Source organism: Drosophila montana, unplaced genomic scaffold (genome assembly GCF_035044405.1).
Source record: "Drosophila montana isolate Dmon_TW-CO22-7 unplaced genomic scaffold, ASM3504440v1 contig_3200_1, whole genome shotgun sequence".
NCBI classification, from domain to species: domain Eukaryota; kingdom Metazoa; phylum Arthropoda; class Insecta; order Diptera; family Drosophilidae; genus Drosophila; species Drosophila montana.
Window position 1 is genome coordinate 4,092,934 of NW_026998080.1, and position 17,607 is coordinate 4,110,540.

The window sequence follows — 17,607 nt, forward strand, 5'->3', positions numbered from 1 at the left end:
ATACATCGAGAATAAGCAACTGTAAATCCATTTTATTAGTGGCAAATGTGCAGCGTTGTTTGTGGTCAAGAGCAAGCCACTACACTAGTTCTATTTAAATTATAGTTTTCTGACAAATGTGACCTAGCTATGCTCATTTTGTAACATGCGAATCGGTTGAACAAACCACAAGCGACTATAAGACTACAAATGTGCTGCTAGTACCTCTATTGTAATAGAATGAGGAGAGTCTAAGCACATTGCATTGCAGTATGCGTACTGCATGTGTGTGCGTACTTAGACACGGATTATTTGCTCAATTTAATTTTCAATATAGGAGATTAACATGAGAACATACAAATTTATGAGTATTGTCTGAATCGCAAAAAAAAACAAAGTGCAACTAAGTTAAAACGAAAAAGCATTGGAAACAAAGTACAAAAAAATATATTCTGCAATATGGCTTTTTATTTATTCTACAAGAGAATTCAAAATTAAATTGTATGCATAGGTGCTTGCATGTTCTTTGACAAACATATTGAAACAATTATAATGTCATATATAAGGGGTTCAAATACTTTGGCGTTGTGCCGTTTGGCGGCATATGCTATGAATGTATTTTTAGGCGTAATTAAAAATAAATACGGTTGCAATCATTCCGTTTCGGCAGAACACGTTTAAGCTCACGTGCTGTGTGGGGCAATAATCTAGCGGATTTCATAGCAATGTGAGACTAAGAGAAAACATTGCCAAATTCTATAATTGTACACACTCATCTAGCTAATTAAATTAGCAATGATTTCTTTTAAGATACAATACTTTTGAAACAAAAATTAAATAAAATTCGGCTTTAGCTCAAACAAAATATCAATCGTAAAATTTTTAAGGGTAATGATCGTTTGTTCAATATTTTAATTAATTCATTATTAACTATAATACAGTTTAACAATCATAAGTGTGATACGTGAAGCTAATTTAAATTTTATAAGGATTTCGTCGATCGTCGACCTTTCGTTTTGTGCTTTGTATACTTTTGCGCCAATTACACTAGATTACAGCCAAACCCACTTTTTCTGATTAATTTATCCAGACAAAAGTTTATAAAACTGAGACTACTTCGCATAGCAGCAAAAAGGCGGACATTGCTATATCAACTCGATGTTATAAATATTCATACACTTTTTTATTAACTTTATGGTGTCGGAGATGTCTCCTTCAATGCGTTACACATTTTATGACAAAATAATAATACTCTCTACAAGGGTATAACAAATAATAGGTCATATTTTGTCACTAGGTCCGCACTAGGTCCGACTATGAATTTGGATGCCCATCGTAAGCAAATCTTTCTATATGCAAACACTATTTGCTTTAGCTTTCTATCTATTTTCAAATTAAATTTCTCCATCCGTGACATGTTCTTTCAACATTAATATTCCACATGATTCCAAATTTAATCTTCCACACATGATTGTTCCGATCTAGTATCTATTCTTTACAAAACTAACATAGACCTTATTTTAAAGCTTAATAATATATGGGCAGCACAACATGTCGAATTTGGTGATTCTAGCACTTAAAACTTTAGAGATATGGTAAATTTTTAGGGTAAACATTTTAATATCAATTTTTATAGATTGCTTGGAAACGGGGCAAGCTATCGACGACACATTATTACTTCACGGGCACCAAAGGGACGTTCAATTCTAGGATATTGATGTGGATCAACCTCTCCAATCATAAAGGTTTTGAATATTTACAATTTAGGAAATGGTATTATCAGAATTTGCTGTAATTTTAAATAAATATAAAGTTATATTTAATGTAGTTTCTTTATCAATTTTTTATTTTTATAAGCAATTGTTCTGATTTAATGCTATGTTTGAGCAGACTTTTTTATATAAAATGATGTGGTTGTTTTTGGTAAAGACACGCATATTATTATGCATACGAAATTAATTAGGCTACCAGTTGCTTAAAAAATCAAAGCCTTTGGGCATTTGAAGTTTATCTGGCAATAGTTTACTGTTCTCAGAATGTTGCTCCTTGGAGTCGTTTTCGAAATCATTCGAATCAGACGATATGCTTAGCAGAGTGTTTTTTGATCCGAAACTGGATAAGAGATTGAACTTCTCATCAGCGATTAAATTGATCGCTTCCGTGCAATTATTTATGTTCCTTTTCTTCGGTTCCTCCTCTAATAATATTATTTGTTTTTGGTGATCTGTTTCGGGTTCGGTAAGAGATTTTTTCTTAATTGGTGGTATTTTTTTAGGGCTCACGTGAATGCTGGAATCAAGATTGTTGAAACTCTTTCCAATTTCTGATAGATTCAGTTGCGATTTGGTTTTATAACTGAATGGAAATGAATGTTCATCACGATAGTCTCCAATGTTTTCATCGTGGAGAATCTTGAAACCAACATTTTGATGAATAAATGTGCATATATATAGTCTGTCATACGTATATATAATATCATGCTCCTGGCATTTAGCTCCTTTTTTTCTGTTTTGTTCGTTCAATCTGGAGGATTCTTCTTTTTGAGATTGTGTATTAGATGTTGGCTTATTATAATACCTTATAGTTATTTCTGGCTTTATTATAGTGTCATTAAGAATATTGTCTTGCTGAGTCGGAGTTAACGTAAGCCACACATGATCATAAGCCGATATCACTTCGCTCATATCAAATGCTATCTTTTCAGCCACAGGATTTAGTTTCGCAAAATAGCCGTGTAACCATTGATTTGTGGACATTTCAATTCTAAAAAAAACAAAGCATATATAAAAATGTATAAAAATATATGTTTATGTTATAATATGTTATATTTTAATGCAATGTTAACCCAACTATAATAAAATGTATATGTATGTAGATGCATAATAAATTAATTCAAATTAAGAATGAAATCAACTAGTAACCCAATATTATATTTTACACATTTTCTTATCTTACTAAATTTAACCATCAAAATCGAGGTGACCCGGAATTTTTATAAGACTTCCAAGTTCTATAAGGGTTAACGACTGCGATGACCTGTACCTTCGGTCCACTATTCATGACCTCTTCTAAAAATGGACCCAAGCAACTGCACTGCTCTTAATTGTTTTCTTCATTCCTCTAAAGGACAAAGGGATCTATTAGAGAATTATTTCGTTATACAATTGTACGCTTTGTTCAATGGACAATTCTTGCATTCTGTTACGAATTCATTTGTTATCTGTTTACTTTCTGTTAACAATGCGTAAAATACCCAGTGTTAAAGAATCATTAACTCTTCGCAAAAGGATATATATCCGGCCCCTTACATTTCCTTAGCAGGATCAAGTCTATAAATTGTAAGGCTTTCTTACTGAAGCCCCATGCAGTTGGAAAGGCAGCATCGAACCCCATATAAATAGCTCCCACAAGGATAGCTTCAAATTCGAATTTCTGCATAACACATTTTGTTGTAATTGATGATATCTCACCCTAACTCACCATTACGAGTTTTATTATGCATCTAAATTATTCCAACCCGTACATATCCATTATTATTGCATTTCACTACATTGCGTTGAACCTTTCGTGTTAGCTGCTCATATTTAAACATACGTATATTTGACGGCTGTACATAAATTAATCGTAAATCTATAGAGTTTTAATATTAACATATTAATATTTACTTTTATTTTCGCTGGGATCGCCTTTCCAAAAATGTTTACTTTTTTTCGGCTGCAATCTAGACAATAACAGGGATGGGAAACCATCGAAACATCGATACTTCCTTCGATGTTTGCCGATGTTTCTTGGTGTCACTAACCGATGTAAAAAAAAATCGATATGTTCTAAATTACACTAGTGAGATACCTGAAACAGACATAAATTTCGATAATTCTACTTTTTTGAATGATAATTTTTAGTTTAAATAATTTTGTGAGCGCCAATTTGGCATGCAAAATTAATATATTAATAACATATAACTTTGAGAAACTAAACCTTATGTGTCCATCCGTCGCATCGATCGAAGAACCTATAAGAACTAAAGATAGCTTGTCCTTTTGATGCTGATTTGCTTTTTGGATTCGGTGATCACACCCCAGTAAAGGTTGCTCTTTCAAATCTTTCATGTAACTCGACTTTTGTCACGATTAATATTATATTATATAGACTGATTAAATCAAAGTGAATTGATTGAATTGGATTCTGTTGTGCTTGGCCTCTGCGGTATGTACTATTCCTGCAATGTAATGCTATTCCTGCAATTGCGTAATCTAATCTGTTTCGTTATCATAATAATATTGAATAATAAGTTGGAAAAATAACTGATAATGGGCGTTACTAATTTGGTAAATTAGCCACACAAATGACAATCCTGTTTAGTGCCCTGAGAACAAGTTGAAAAGTTGACGGTTATCGCTTAAGCATTGATTTTAACATTCCGAATATGTTTAAATCCAAGTCATTCGATTTGAATAATGAAGAGATTACAAGACAACCCGAAAAACTCTATCAACCACGCAAAATCCGATGGCTGAAGTACATCATACAACCAGCTGCAATTGGCTTTGTGCTTCTTTTAATCATTTGCAATGTTGACTTTTCAAATGAACCGGCACAGAACAATCAGGTTTCCCAGACAAAGGATTTTAAAATATCAAGAACGATATCGCCTCAAGTAAAAGTTGATTTTAACAAATTGCCATTCTCAAAATATGCCGAATGGTGCAAAGAAAACCTCCATTGCAATCATAATTTTAGTCAATTGGTTCTCGGACAGAAACATGCCAAAAAAAAAACGGTTTGCAATAATTATTTTATACTTCGCCTTAAAAACTATCACTTTCCCAAGGGAGTAATGCGGAATAATAGCTTTGATGGTGATTACAGACTGCAAAGTTTAGTTTTAAACAATTGTGAACTGAACTATATTAATAATGACGCCTTTGATCAAAGCAGCTTACGAAGTCTCCTGAATATAGAGTTAATCAATGCCAGGCTCAAAAATATAAGTAACAATGCATTTCGAGGGCTGAATAAACTAAGGAACTTCACACTGATCAATCGAAGAAAATCGCTGCGATGTAAAGGAATTATGTTACCACTGGCAAACACCCTACGTTCAGCGAAAATTTATCAGGAATATACACATTATAAAATATATAAACCTGAATACTTTTTCGGCGACGCAGATTATCAACGCCTCAAAGTCGTAGATCTAAGTGGAACCAATATCGGAGGATCGGCAGAAACCAACAGTTTTAAGAACATGCCGGCCTTGGAGTACCTAATTTTAGCAGGTTGTAGACTGATCAGTATTAGTTTTGATGTAACAAGTGGCTTTGATGCTCTTCGATACTTGGACTTGAGCGGCAACAAGCTTACCAAATTTAGTCCTGAGTTTATATTGAATTCCATACAAAGTGGTATTACGCTGAATCTCGTGGATAATGATTGGGATTGTAGCTGTACTACTTTAGATTCTTTAAATTCATCAAATATAATGTCTTGCTTTGAACTGATTAGAAAAACAAGAAATTTAATTAGCACTGATATTCCGTATAGTTCTGAAAGCACAGATGAAACAGAATCAACGTCAACAACAACAAGGCGCACAGCTGCAGTAAAAACTACGAAAAGTACTTCGTCGCTTTCCACGACTACGCCGGCTGCCCCGACTATACTGAATAGCTCAACAACCGAGTTGGATATAACGACCACTGAATCGGTAGGCGATGATCATCCTCTTTTATTCGATCATATCGTATGCATTAATGCGGCCAAAGAAACTATAAGTAACACCACGGTATACTACGATGCACGAATTATAATTGAAGACGATTCTGACAGCGCAGTCCACCTTACTTTATCCCAGTTAGACTCTCAGTTTTGGACCATCATCTATTTTTCAAATGCAAAAGATACTTTTCAAATTTCTAAAGACGATGCCGTTGAAATCGTAGATGATATAACTGTTGAGATTAATTATTTAAACTGCGGCACCGCGTACGTATTTTGCCTGTTAATAGAAGAAAATATGACCTCGCCATTTAATTGTCGGTCACATCAAACTTTGGCATGTAGCGAGAAGAAAATGTGGTTTGAGGCACACAGCTCGCTGATTGTAGGTCTTGGAATAGTCGGTATTCTATTGAGCGTAACCCTTGGGTTATTCGTCATGTACGGAGTTCTCTGGATTCGTCCGACCTGGCTATGCGGAAGTAAACGCTTGCTTCGCCCGTCGCGGGGATCTCCCACAATGGTTCTATTGCCTCTGAGTTTTGAAATGGAGCTATCCAACCCAATTGGGTAAGCATATGAGAATGAGGTTCGTTATATGTGTGCTATATTATTAACAAAAATTTGCATTTGATAGGTACCCAAAATCCGAAAACAGCATTAACGAATATGTAGCATACTATCGCCATTTAGAACAAGCACAACTGTACCGAGGAGAATCAAATAAGTACAATATACCACCCTTAGAACGCGCCCCATCCGTGCCGCCATACGAGGGAAAAAATAAAATATCCACAAATCCTAACACTTATACATATGAATGCTTTGAGTTATATGAAGAGCTTTATTAAGCACTTTAAGTTTTTAATTTAAATAAATTGCATAAATATAATAAAAAAAACTGAATTTACTCGGCGTTTTCCCAACCCAATCGTGCACAGACATCAACCTACCCAATAAAAACACAAAGTATCGAAATATATTTGGCTTCAGGTTTTGCAGATATGTGGCAAGAATAGTAAAGCTCGTAACTGTTGAGATGGGTAAAAATATCTAAGCAAACAGAATATTTTTCCATACAAAAACTCATTTATGATGGATTTTTCCTATAGAGCCTATGTAGAGCAATATGAGAGGCAAAGCCCTGAACAAAGACCCAAAGCTCATGAAAATCTGATGAAATTTAACCGAGTTATGGGTGCGGGAAATTTTGAACCATGTCTATATAGGATATTTAAGGGAACCATTATGACATGAATTTCGACCAAGAATAATGTTGGCGGATTAAGATGCCAAATTGATCTGGAGGCAAACACCCATCAAATGAATTTTAACAGAGATCTTTGAAAATGAGTTTGAAACGTTTCTAGCAATTTTTCCACACATGCGGGAGGAATTTCCCGAAACCCCGTCTTAACGTTAACCTTCATCACATAAGGTAACTACAGTGCAAATTTCAGCATCTGTCCGTTGATCACCAATCAGTCAATAAGTCCGTCAGTCAATAATTCCGTCAGTCAGTCAGTTCAAACAGTTTTATGCATAGATATATCTATATATATATACAAAAAAATTTGATTATTTGTGAATATGTAGTTATCATAACAATGATAATATTGATTGGTCATATGAATAAGTATTATCATTATCAGCATATACAGTTTATGTGAACGATAAGCCGATACTAAATGCAAATGCCATTTTGTGAATATACTTAGTATTAATCAGTTGGCAAATGCGTGACAGTTGTGTTAAAGCTCCATTACAATAATGCAGCTGGAAAAGAAGGCAACGAATTATCAGGAAAACAAAAAGAGCAGCAAAGGCCGCGATCCACCAAGGTAACTTTCTAAAGTTAAACAAATTTGTAATTCATTAATTATCAGAAATTAATATGCACATTAAAAACGTATAAATATTCTTTATTCGTTAAAGGGCTTAAGAAGATTCCTACTTTAACTTTCTGAACGTCATTTTAAAACCTTTGAATTAACTTTGAAACAGATTAGGTACTCGGCAAGAAAGTTACACGCGAATATCCAAAACTGGTAGAATTATTTTATTCACGTAGACGTAGGCTTCTCTGAAGGTATAAGTTACATATCAAAGTTCTAGTTGCCTATATTAATGCGAAACCATAGGAGTTGAGCCATGTTATAAGATACGGAAAGTTTACTTTAGCAAGCTGACATATTTTTTTAAATTTATTCAGTTTATTATGCTTCCTTCAACTTATTGGAAACTTAGGATAGGGTTCCAAAATTTAAATATTCCGGGTCTGTGTATACGAATAGCTCTAAACAGCCGCAATGTATGCTACAAAATATGATTTTGATATCCATACTTATCGATTTCATGCAAACATGACCAGTTATCATAAATTTTAGCACTGGGAGCTAGAGCTCTTGTTGTTTCCGAAATCGATAAAACTATGATTTTTTTAAAGGATCATTACGAAACCTTAATAATTTACCATTTTGCAATTATTTCAGTTCAGCTAAGAGTATAAACATGAGAAATGTAAATTTGATATTTTTTAATTTAAAGGATCATCACCTTATTAATATACTATTTTAAAATAATTTCAGCTCACAAAATGCCGATTCGAATAAATTGAACGATTCGACAACGAAAATATTTTCATGGATTTTGTTGACATTTTGTCTCGGATTATTTATATTCGCCATAGTTACATATATCGTATTTCGGGTGAACAGCGAGAGCAATTCTATAGATTTGGAAAAAATCACAGACAACAGAACAGAACTGGCCAATGAGACAGGAGACAGCTTTGAGGAAAATGACGACAATTCGATTGACTCGTTGGGGTAAAAAATCATTCTTCATTCAAATTGCGTTTTCCTAACCATTTTTTTCAGACTCCTTACAGACGGATCGAAACAAGGCTGTTGCGAAATATCTTGCCGTATCGAGTGCTTCAACAGCATAAATATTTACGCGGAGGCAGCTGCCGTAATGACTGCAAGTTATTGTGAAGAAATTAGCTCCTTGGTAATATCTAATCAAATGCAGCATTCCATTGAGGATAATTGGATTGATGTGAATTCCACTGTGCGAAAAATTGCGCTAATCAGAAGCCAATTTAGGAAAATAAATAGCGGTGCATTTAGCTCGACGATGTTTGCGCAGGTTTCACATATGACCTGGCTTGACCTAAAACTTCATGAAGTTAGCAGCGGAGCTCTTCTAGGCCTCTACGCATTACGGAAATTGGAAATAGATTTTCGATTTCCCAACATAGGACTTACTTTCTTGCAGCCCGTTCAGATGAGTCTAACACACTTGAAGATTAATTGCGGCATAAATTTCGAAAGTAGTTCAAATATTTTCGACAATATATATTTGGAAAATTTGATTCACCTTGACCTGAGCCATAACACTTTTAGTGGGCCTCTCAGTCAACTAGTTTTCAGTGGAACTCCGAACGTCACTTACCTCTACCTAAAACACTGCTCAATAACTGCAATCGAGGATGATGCCTTTCAGGATATTGCCAAAACTCTGATTTTAGTTGACTTAAAGCACAATTTGTTAACCAATATCAATGCCAATATACTCGCCATCGGAAACGGGCGTTTAGTATTCGACATTGAGCCCAACAACTGGCACTGCAATTGTCAACTGCGATCACTGCTCAAATTCTATAATGAAAACAAAAATCTATTTGTGAGTACTCCATATTGCCGGATGCCGTTGAACCTTTATGGCAAAAGTTTTGATGAACTTGAAGCTACGGAGCTCGGCTGCGATGCACCAATTAAATCGCAAAGTGATATCCTTCTTACTGGAGATGAAGTAACGCCGGAAACAGATCAGGAAAAGATCCATGACGAAAATGTAAAAAATGCAAGCATTTACGGTCCAATAGTTCAATTGAGTTGCTCGCAAGCGATTTCTATAACCAGCTCGGAACAGTATTCGGATAGTCGAATTAAACGAGATGTGGTGATTGAAAAGGATCAATATTTTGTTTTTGAACCTCCTGCCTATGATCTCGACCTGGAACTATTACAAAATTATAGCGTACGCGCCTATATAGGCGGATATATTCAATCTGATAACTTGAATATCATTTGGTTCACGGAAGAGTTGAACACATATACGACTATCGCGTCTTCAGCTTCAGAAAGGGACTACAATTGCATGAAGTATGAAGAGCCATATTTGATAACCGATGCGCTGAGGCAAAATCGTACCTACACATTTTGTATGATGTCTATAAATGTTGTCGTCATATCTCCATTATTTTGCCAGCCCTTGCATATACCCATAGCCCGAGCCGATGATGAAACAGATGACATCTGGATTGCTGAGAGTGATAAGCAGTTTACCATCGGAATGCTGTGTCTGATATTTTTCATATCAACCATATTTGGCGCTTTTTTTGCATATTTGGGCATTAAGTCCTTCCCCCATCTCTTAGAGGGCTCAAAAAATATCATGGTCATCAAGGAATCTGAGAAGACATGTTGCGTATCTACAATAGCTGAATCACAATATAACAAACCTTCTTTTGACAAAGATCAAATGCACAAGAGTTCATTTGGAATCGGAGACAAACGGTAAGATCCATTTACGCCTTTTATAAAATTACCTAATTACATTTTTCTCCCTTTATCCAGGCCATTGGAAGCATCAACGAGCATACAAATGCCGAGTTCATGTAGCCTAAAGTCCTCATCGACTCATTTCGAAGAAAGTTTCGCAAATACAGAAGCTCAACCCATCGAGTATGAGATGCCAATACCATTTAGTGAGAGTCGCAAGCTTGGCACCTGCCTAGACACGCCCAGCTCTCCGCCACCTTTGCCTAAGCGTAACTCGAAACTTTCACTCTACGTGGACCAACAATTCCTAAAATTTGAAAAGCCATGAATTATGAAAATCAACTTATTACTTACATGTATTTAAACCTATAAATAAAAAATAATATTTCTCTGAAATTGTTTGTCCTGTGTGACTGATAAATAATGCATTTTTACTGTAGTATATGGGAACCTTCACCGACTCGTCTGATAAAGTTGTATACAATTATTTTATACACGACATAAATAATTGAAATTTTCAGAAATTCTGTTAATGATTTGGTAGATGAAGTTTCCAGTTGAAACTCATTTCCAAGGATTTTGATGAAATTTCAATTTAAGCCTGTGTCACGCTTTTCGCAAAATTCAAGCTTCTTCTAGAGAAATCTATGGATTCAAGAATTTGTATGCGAAGTTTTAAGTTTTAACCGATCATCTTCAAACTTTGTTTCAGCGACTTAAATATTTAATTCACTACATGGAGAATTAATGACAGTATTGTATTGTATAAAGTATTGTTTAACATCCGTTCCACTTCAAATTAGTTTTCAAAGATCTTTGCGATAATCTATTTCATACATTTTTTTAGTTTTCCTTTTCCTTGCTGGAATTAAGCTGGTCAAAAGTTAAATGGGCAAAGTTTCGGGTTATAGCTCTTTTGCATACATTTTTATGAAAATTAATATGAGATATGTTTCAAACTTTTTAGAAATTCCACCCCTCCACACTTCCTCCAAAAACTTTAAGGGCGAAGTTTAAAGCTTCACCCAAAGCTACAAACATTATTTCTAAGTTCTACATAAGAACCTAATGAAAAAGCTCTAAAGCGATTTTAACAAATCAGCCATAAACAGTGGAAAATAGGCGTTTTCGAAGGACATTGTGAACAACGTTAATTCCAACATTTAGGTTTTAATGCGATGAGCTCCAAGCTCATTGTTGAAGATCTAGGTAAAAATAAACTTGAGATGTGAAGCTGATAATAGTAAGGGTAGATTTAAATTTTCCACGAGCGGAAAGTGGATGAGAAATTGATTTAACGAAATTTAAAGAAAAAAACCTTGGACAGGGCAAGACCTCGAAATACCGGCTAGTCCAGTATATAACACTAACATATTTCAGGGCGAAATTATGGCATCCAAAGTGTGTACATACTGAAAACAAATTCAATGTTTTGGATTTGTATATACGAGCTACTAAATTCCAAATTTGTCGCTCTTATTATCGCCGAGATTGGTCAAAAAACATAATCTAAAAATCGATACTTTGCACAAAACCATTATAATAATGGTTATCATTATCAATGAGTACATGGTATAATAACAAGTCTGTTCAAATTGGGACTGCCCGACAAGGGGATACTGTGAAGCTGGCCTTTTACATCCTTTCAACTTATTTAAAATTTTTTTGGAAATTTAATGTCAGTCCTTCTTAACATACATAGACAAAAACCAACACTGTGGGAAAAGCTTAGCTTCGGTGCTTATTGTCCGATCTTCGAATTATTTGCAGGACATATATATGGCATACATATGCGAAAACCTTATCTTTAACTTCTAAATATGAATCCATTTTTCTGGATAACGAGGAGAGTGTACTTACCAAATTTGGCGACTCTAGCTCTAATAAGCTCCGAGATATGATCAATCACAGTATTCCGATATAGATATTCATATTTTGCCGTTTCCAGTGGAGTTTGGAGCAAAAAAAAAGCAAACTCTAAAAAATATTATTTAAAATTAAAATTAAATAATAATAAAATTAAAAAAATAATTAAATAAAAATAATTAAAATTTCTTATGTTTAAATATAAAACTAAACAGCGTAGACTTTGAATCATATTTAAATTCTTCTACCTATATTTGTATGTTTTGTATCTATCTACTAATCAATTTTTTTTGACTGTAGTTTTCATGGATCAAAAAATCAATACACATGTAGCGCTTATCTCATTGTCGGATTCACTAACTACTTAAATATGCAGATATGGATAGTGATATGGCATTAGGCCCGCGTATTAATCTTATTTAGCCGCGCATTTAGTTTATTTTAAGCAGTCGCGACGTGAACTAGCTCGAATTGTTTGCTCATGAAGCATTTTAAAAGCCAATATGCTTTCTCTTTATATGAGCTAATTTATAGAATTGGCAATTGATTAGTGAGGTTCTGAAAACGATTTAAGCTTGGAACAATAACTTCACTGTAATGCTGGGGATTTCGGCAAAAAGTCAATCCTTGATTGTTTTCTACTTGTTTCACGTTTGGGCTGGTTTCTCAATAGTCGCGCATGATATTGGCTATTTCAGTATCGCAAATAGATCACTAGAATCCGAAAATGACGGATTTGATATACAGCACGCCATCAGCATGGTCAAAGAAGCTATCCGAAACATCAGGTATAGTATATAATGTTTTAGTTTGGTACAGAGAGAAAAATGATTGATTTTCGCACTTATGTGTCTAAATCTTAATGAATTATAAACGTTTTTTACTAGGCTTACGCCATGTGCGCTATAAATTGCTTGATTCATTTTGATAACATTTTATTTATGTTTCTTTAAAGAGAGACATTTTTTCTATATATTTTTGCTCTCCGTCTGTCAATATGCGCAATATGCATTATGCCGCGATAAACAGTTTTTGTTATCATTATTATAACACGTACATATCATCGTGTTACGCTAATGGATGTCGAATGTTTGATCTCTATTTATACCCTGAATCGATTGAAAATGAGGAAAAGAGTATATTGGTTTTGGGAAAATGTACGTTATCGGCAGAATGAAGCACTGCCAACCCATAATGAACATATTTTCTTGGTCAGCATATATAGCCGAGTCGACTCGGCTTTTGATGCGGATCTAGAATCTATGCATTCTTTGTGGGGTAGGAAAGTCTCCTTCTGTGCCTTACACATTTCATGACAAAATTAAAATACCCTCTACAAAGGAATAAAAGAGTTGATTTCTGGCTAAAGCCTGAACAAGCGAGCGCGTAATGCGAACTGCCATCGTTTTGATAGAAGATGGTTCAGGGTATCTCCAGTCGGGAAGTCTCGACTAGAGCACTCTTATTTGTTTTCTATTCTAGTGATTATCTTGGAGATGCAGATACCGAGATACCAATGCCACCAAGATGCTTGAGAGTCCAGTGCCGCATCATCTGCACCAATGGCCGAGAGGCCGAGATCGCGAAGGATATATCACTTGCGATAACAAGCGCAGATAATGTAAGTATATATTTTCTTTACAATGCTTAAATTTTCTAAGTATTTCTTTTTTTATCGAATTAGAGTGACCCATGTGATATCATTGACGAGCTGTACCTATATAACTATAGATTTTTCAATGCTGTGGTACCAGTCGGATTTCTATCTACATACGCCAATAGGATCAAACAAATATATTTGGGTATCTCGAACATACAAGCCATTGAGAACGGAGCATTTGGTGGTGGCATATTCAATCGTATAATTCTTGAAGACCTTCATCTTAATCAAATTGACAAGGAATTTCTGGCAAACATATCAGGAGATTTGAAAGGAATTTCAATTACGCAGCATAATAGGGCACTACAAAGTGTTTATCCCGATTTTTTGGATTATGTGATTTATCAACTGGAATATCTAAAGCTTCAAGTTGCAATCGATTGTGTACGAAATGTGACGGGCACTAATCCGATTTTGGGTGCACTTACTTATGCAGATTTCAGCTACAACAACTTTGGTAACCAATTGCGTGAAGACTCGTTCACAAAATTAACCATGGTCGAAAGGCTGATTCTGTCGCATTCGAATATTGAGTATTTACCAAGCTATATTTTTCAAGGTAATATAAACCGATTGAAAAAGTATGTATAAAATATAATTACATTTATTTTTATCGATTACTTAAAAACGGGGCAAGTTATCGATTATCGGAAACAGACCTACATACGGCCCTACATACGTTCCAAATTTCTAGTCTCTAACTCTTATAGGTTCTGAGATCTTTGTGTTCATACATACGGACAGACGGACAGACAGACAGACTAGATCGACTCGGCAATTGATGCTGATCAAGAATATATATACTTTATGGGGTCGGAGACGCTTCCGTCTGCCTATTACATACATTTGCACAAATACATTATACACCTTTTAACCACTTTTAAGGGTATAAAAAAGCCAATCAGTCTGATTAGAGAACTTTTAATGTACCCAAGTAACTGCTGGGGTTCCCCCAAATAGTCATAATCTTTGTTATTTTCATCAATGACCTTCCCTCGTTAGCAACGAGTAAAACTCTAATGCAATGATAACAATGTGGCTTGCGACACAAAGTTAACTTATAACGAGTTGAGGTAAGAGGGCGCACAGCTTTTGCAGAGTATCTGTCAGCTTAAAACTAAGTTAAGACAACTAATAGCTCCTAATAGTATCCCCTAGTCGAGCAAACAAAAGTAGAGCACTATTACGAAATTAATAAACTGATGTTCTTCTTTCTGCAGGTTTGAAATATTTGCAATTGTTGGACATATCAAATAACAAGCTAATGACGCTATCTAAAATTATATTTGGTGTTCACGAGATTTCAAATAATCTGAGAATAGTCGCAAGCTCCAATAGCTGGCACTGTGACTGTCAATTGCAAAAAGAAATGAATGAGATTTTCATTTACCACAACTCAAAATTAGATATGTTTTGCACGTCTCCAGAGGAATACAAGAACTGGATGGTTTTCGATGAACGCCTTTGTGTAAATGATTCGGATTTACCTCCATCTGTTTACATACCAACTACAACCACGGGAATAATCACAACAACAATTACCTCGACTACTCCGAAAACAACAACGGATAATCATACTATTTTTACAACACTGTCAACACCTGACACTGAGCAACCCAATGAGATCGTAACGTTGGAATGTTTATCGACTAATAATACATTAAAAACTAATGACAACAGGCAGAATGTCAGGTGGCCACAGATCAACTTCTCCCCAACAGATATTGGGGCACTTACAGTAAAAATTAGTGTCGATCAGGGCGAAAGCACAAGCGCTCTCTCCTTTGGTCTCTTTTGGTTCTCGAAAACTACAAAGGAGTATTACATGATGGAACTGATACCCGACGAGTTTGGACTTGGTTGTTATTTTACAATGCCACTGCAGACAATTGTAACAGAATTAATGCCAAACGTAGCTTATACATTTTGTTTGGTTGACGATCAGCATAACACTGTTTCTCCTTTCAGTTGTAAGTCAGTTCATATTGGCGGTAATTTGGACACATATTACGATGCCTGGCTTTCGAAAGGAATGCGTGCTAAAGTAAATACTACCTAATACTTGTTAAATATTTTATGTTAAGCATTATTCGTACCTTTATCCGATATTGATGGTAGGGAAATCTTACTTGCAAAAATTTCTAATACTTGGACAAAAACATAAATCATAACTTAGTCCCCAGTGCAGAGTCTGTATGTCCATATTTGTTCCCCTGTCCGTATGTTCACCTGTTAGAAAGATAAAATTGGTAATGTAAGTAAAAGCTCGGGGATAAAAAAAGCTAAATTCTGTTACCGCAAATCATGGACTTTCAAATGACCACTTGATGATATTTCGACCTTAGCACAAGTATTTCCTGTATTTTTGCACATCTAAGTTATGAATTAGAATAACTCTTTTCTTAAGTTTATGACCAATTTATGTTCTTAAAATTGCACGATAATCGGAAATTAAATTTGCCACAAAAAAAAATAATCGAAATCTGAAAATCAGCAAAACAACACAAGTAAGAGATTCTAGTCGGGAGTTCCCGAGTTTCCTCTAGCTGCATTTGGTGTTGGTAGAAGAGGGTTAAGGGTATCCCCTAGTCGGGAAGTCCCGACCAGAGCCACTTACTTGTTTGTTGATTAAATGCAATGGGAATTAGTTTGGTTATCTCGTAAATAATTGTTATACACATCAACTGCATACTAATTTATAGCAAAACCTTTTCAAATTTATTTATAGGGTATATCTTTGTTGGTGCTTGGTGTCGTTGTATTCATGTTGACGGGCATAATGCTAATGTTTTTGGTTTTGAAGAAGAAACCAATCTGGGTAAAGGGCAGCAATCGGATCGTCAAACCAAATTCAAGTTCCGCCGATATTGTCGTCTTATCACGTGGTAATACAGCGCAAGATTTCCTGCATAAAGAAAAAATGTTCTCTACAAAAAATGAGGATCGGTAAGTAAATTTAAAGAATATGTTGAGTAACGCTTATTGACAATTAATCAAATGTATGAATATGCCGCTTATTATCAAAATTGTAGTTACATGGGTTTTTCTAAGTAACTCTCCGTTTGTCCGCCTAATAATGTAATTCTTTTTTTAAAGGTTCAATTCAATCATTCCGAGGCGCAACTCAATGGAAAGCCTGGCCAGCAGTAATAGCTACATAAGCCCAAACTTATATGAAGTCATCCCGACATATATATCATTCGATAAAATACCACAAGGGGATGCACCAACCCAACCAGGATTTGAAATATTTAATAACTGGCAATCATCCTTCGCTTATAGAGGCAGCGTCAGATACGCACAAATTACGCCGCGAACGAAACGTATTTCTAGTGACCCATTGCCAGCTATTCCCACTGATTCATAATAAAACGCAACCATAAAAAGATACCACTTGTATTAATTTCAACATGTAGGAAGACACACTATTGTATTTCACATAAACAATAAAAGCTTTTTCAAAACTAATTTAGTATAACTCGAAAAGCCGAGTCTGAAACTAATAAGAGCTTAAAAAATTTTCGAAAGTTTCAAGTCTCTAGCTCTTATAGGTTCTGAGATCTTTGCATTTATACATACGGAGGGACGGGCGGACAGGCAGAAGGGCATTGCTAAATCGACTCGCCAATTCATGCTGATCAAGAATATATATACTTTATGGGGTCGGAGATGCTTCCTTCTGCCTGCCACATACATTTGAACAATAACATTATACCCCTTTTTACCCATTTTAAATGGGTTCAGGGTATGAAAAAAATAGAGAGAGCATAAAACATATTCATTGTTCATATTAACCCTTGCATTTATGTACTCGAA

At 35.1% G+C, this 17,607-nt stretch overlaps 3 protein-coding genes and 1 long non-coding RNA gene across 5 annotated transcripts; 3 read left to right on the forward strand and 1 right to left on the reverse strand.

Annotated features, from left to right (window-relative positions):
- Nucleotides 1–1,862: 1,862 nt before the first annotated feature.
- LOC135431610 (uncharacterized) lies at nt 1,863–3,782 on the reverse strand. Of its 2 annotated transcripts, XM_064686826.1 has the most exons (3): nt 3,645–3,659; nt 3,460–3,586; nt 1,863–2,742 (listed from the first exon to the last, which is right to left on the reverse strand). In XM_064686826.1, the coding sequence occupies exon 3, from the start codon at nt 2,733–2,735 to the stop codon at nt 1,944–1,946; it is 792 nt and encodes a 263-aa protein (XP_064542896.1). In that variant the 5' UTR covers nt 2,736–2,742; nt 3,460–3,586; nt 3,645–3,659; the 3' UTR covers nt 1,863–1,943. The 2 variants fall into 2 exon arrangements, with proteins under 2 accessions (XP_064542896.1, XP_064542895.1); XM_064686825.1 differs by lacking the exon at nt 3,460–3,586 and having other exon boundaries at nt 3,645–3,782.
- A 559-nt stretch (nt 3,783–4,341) lies between these two features.
- Nucleotides 4,342–6,548, forward strand: LOC135432477 (uncharacterized). Its single transcript, XM_064688199.1, has 2 exons — nt 4,342–6,267; nt 6,335–6,548. Exons 1-2 carry the CDS (start codon nt 4,406–4,408, stop codon nt 6,546–6,548), a joined length of 2,076 nt encoding a protein of 691 aa, XP_064544269.1. The 5' UTR covers nt 4,342–4,405.
- A 2,038-nt stretch (nt 6,549–8,586) lies between these two features.
- Nucleotides 8,587–10,625, forward strand: LOC135431985 (uncharacterized). The gene is made up of 2 exons (XM_064687419.1): nt 8,587–10,280; nt 10,341–10,625. Exons 1-2 carry the CDS (start codon nt 8,674–8,676, stop codon nt 10,591–10,593), a joined length of 1,860 nt encoding a protein of 619 aa, XP_064543489.1. The 5' UTR covers nt 8,587–8,673; the 3' UTR covers nt 10,594–10,625.
- Nucleotides 10,626–15,029: 4,404 nt separating this feature from the next.
- On the forward strand, nt 15,030–17,186 carry LOC135431626 (uncharacterized). Its single transcript, XR_010436804.1, has 3 exons — nt 15,030–15,835; nt 16,520–16,737; nt 16,888–17,186. It is a non-coding gene; the product is annotated as an uncharacterized LOC135431626 (long non-coding RNA).
- The last annotated feature ends 421 nt before the right edge of the window (nt 17,187–17,607 follow it).

Excerpts from the sequence above, each read along its gene's own strand:
- LOC135431610 (XM_064686825.1), bottom strand. The coding sequence starts at position 2,735 with ATGTCCACAAATCAATGGTTACACGGCTATTTTGCGAAACTAAATCCT.
- LOC135432477 (XM_064688199.1), top strand. The coding sequence starts at position 4,406 with ATGTTTAAATCCAAGTCATTCGATTTGAATAATGAAGAGATTACAAGA. Across the intron at positions 6,268-6,334 it reads GAGCTATCCAACCCAATTGG|GTACCCAAAATCCGAAAACA; the intron begins GTAAGCATATGA and ends TGCATTTGATAG.
- LOC135431985 (XM_064687419.1), top strand. The coding sequence starts at position 8,674 with ATGACTGCAAGTTATTGTGAAGAAATTAGCTCCTTGGTAATATCTAAT. Across the intron at positions 10,281-10,340 it reads TTTGGAATCGGAGACAAACG|GCCATTGGAAGCATCAACGA; the intron begins GTAAGATCCATT and ends CCCTTTATCCAG.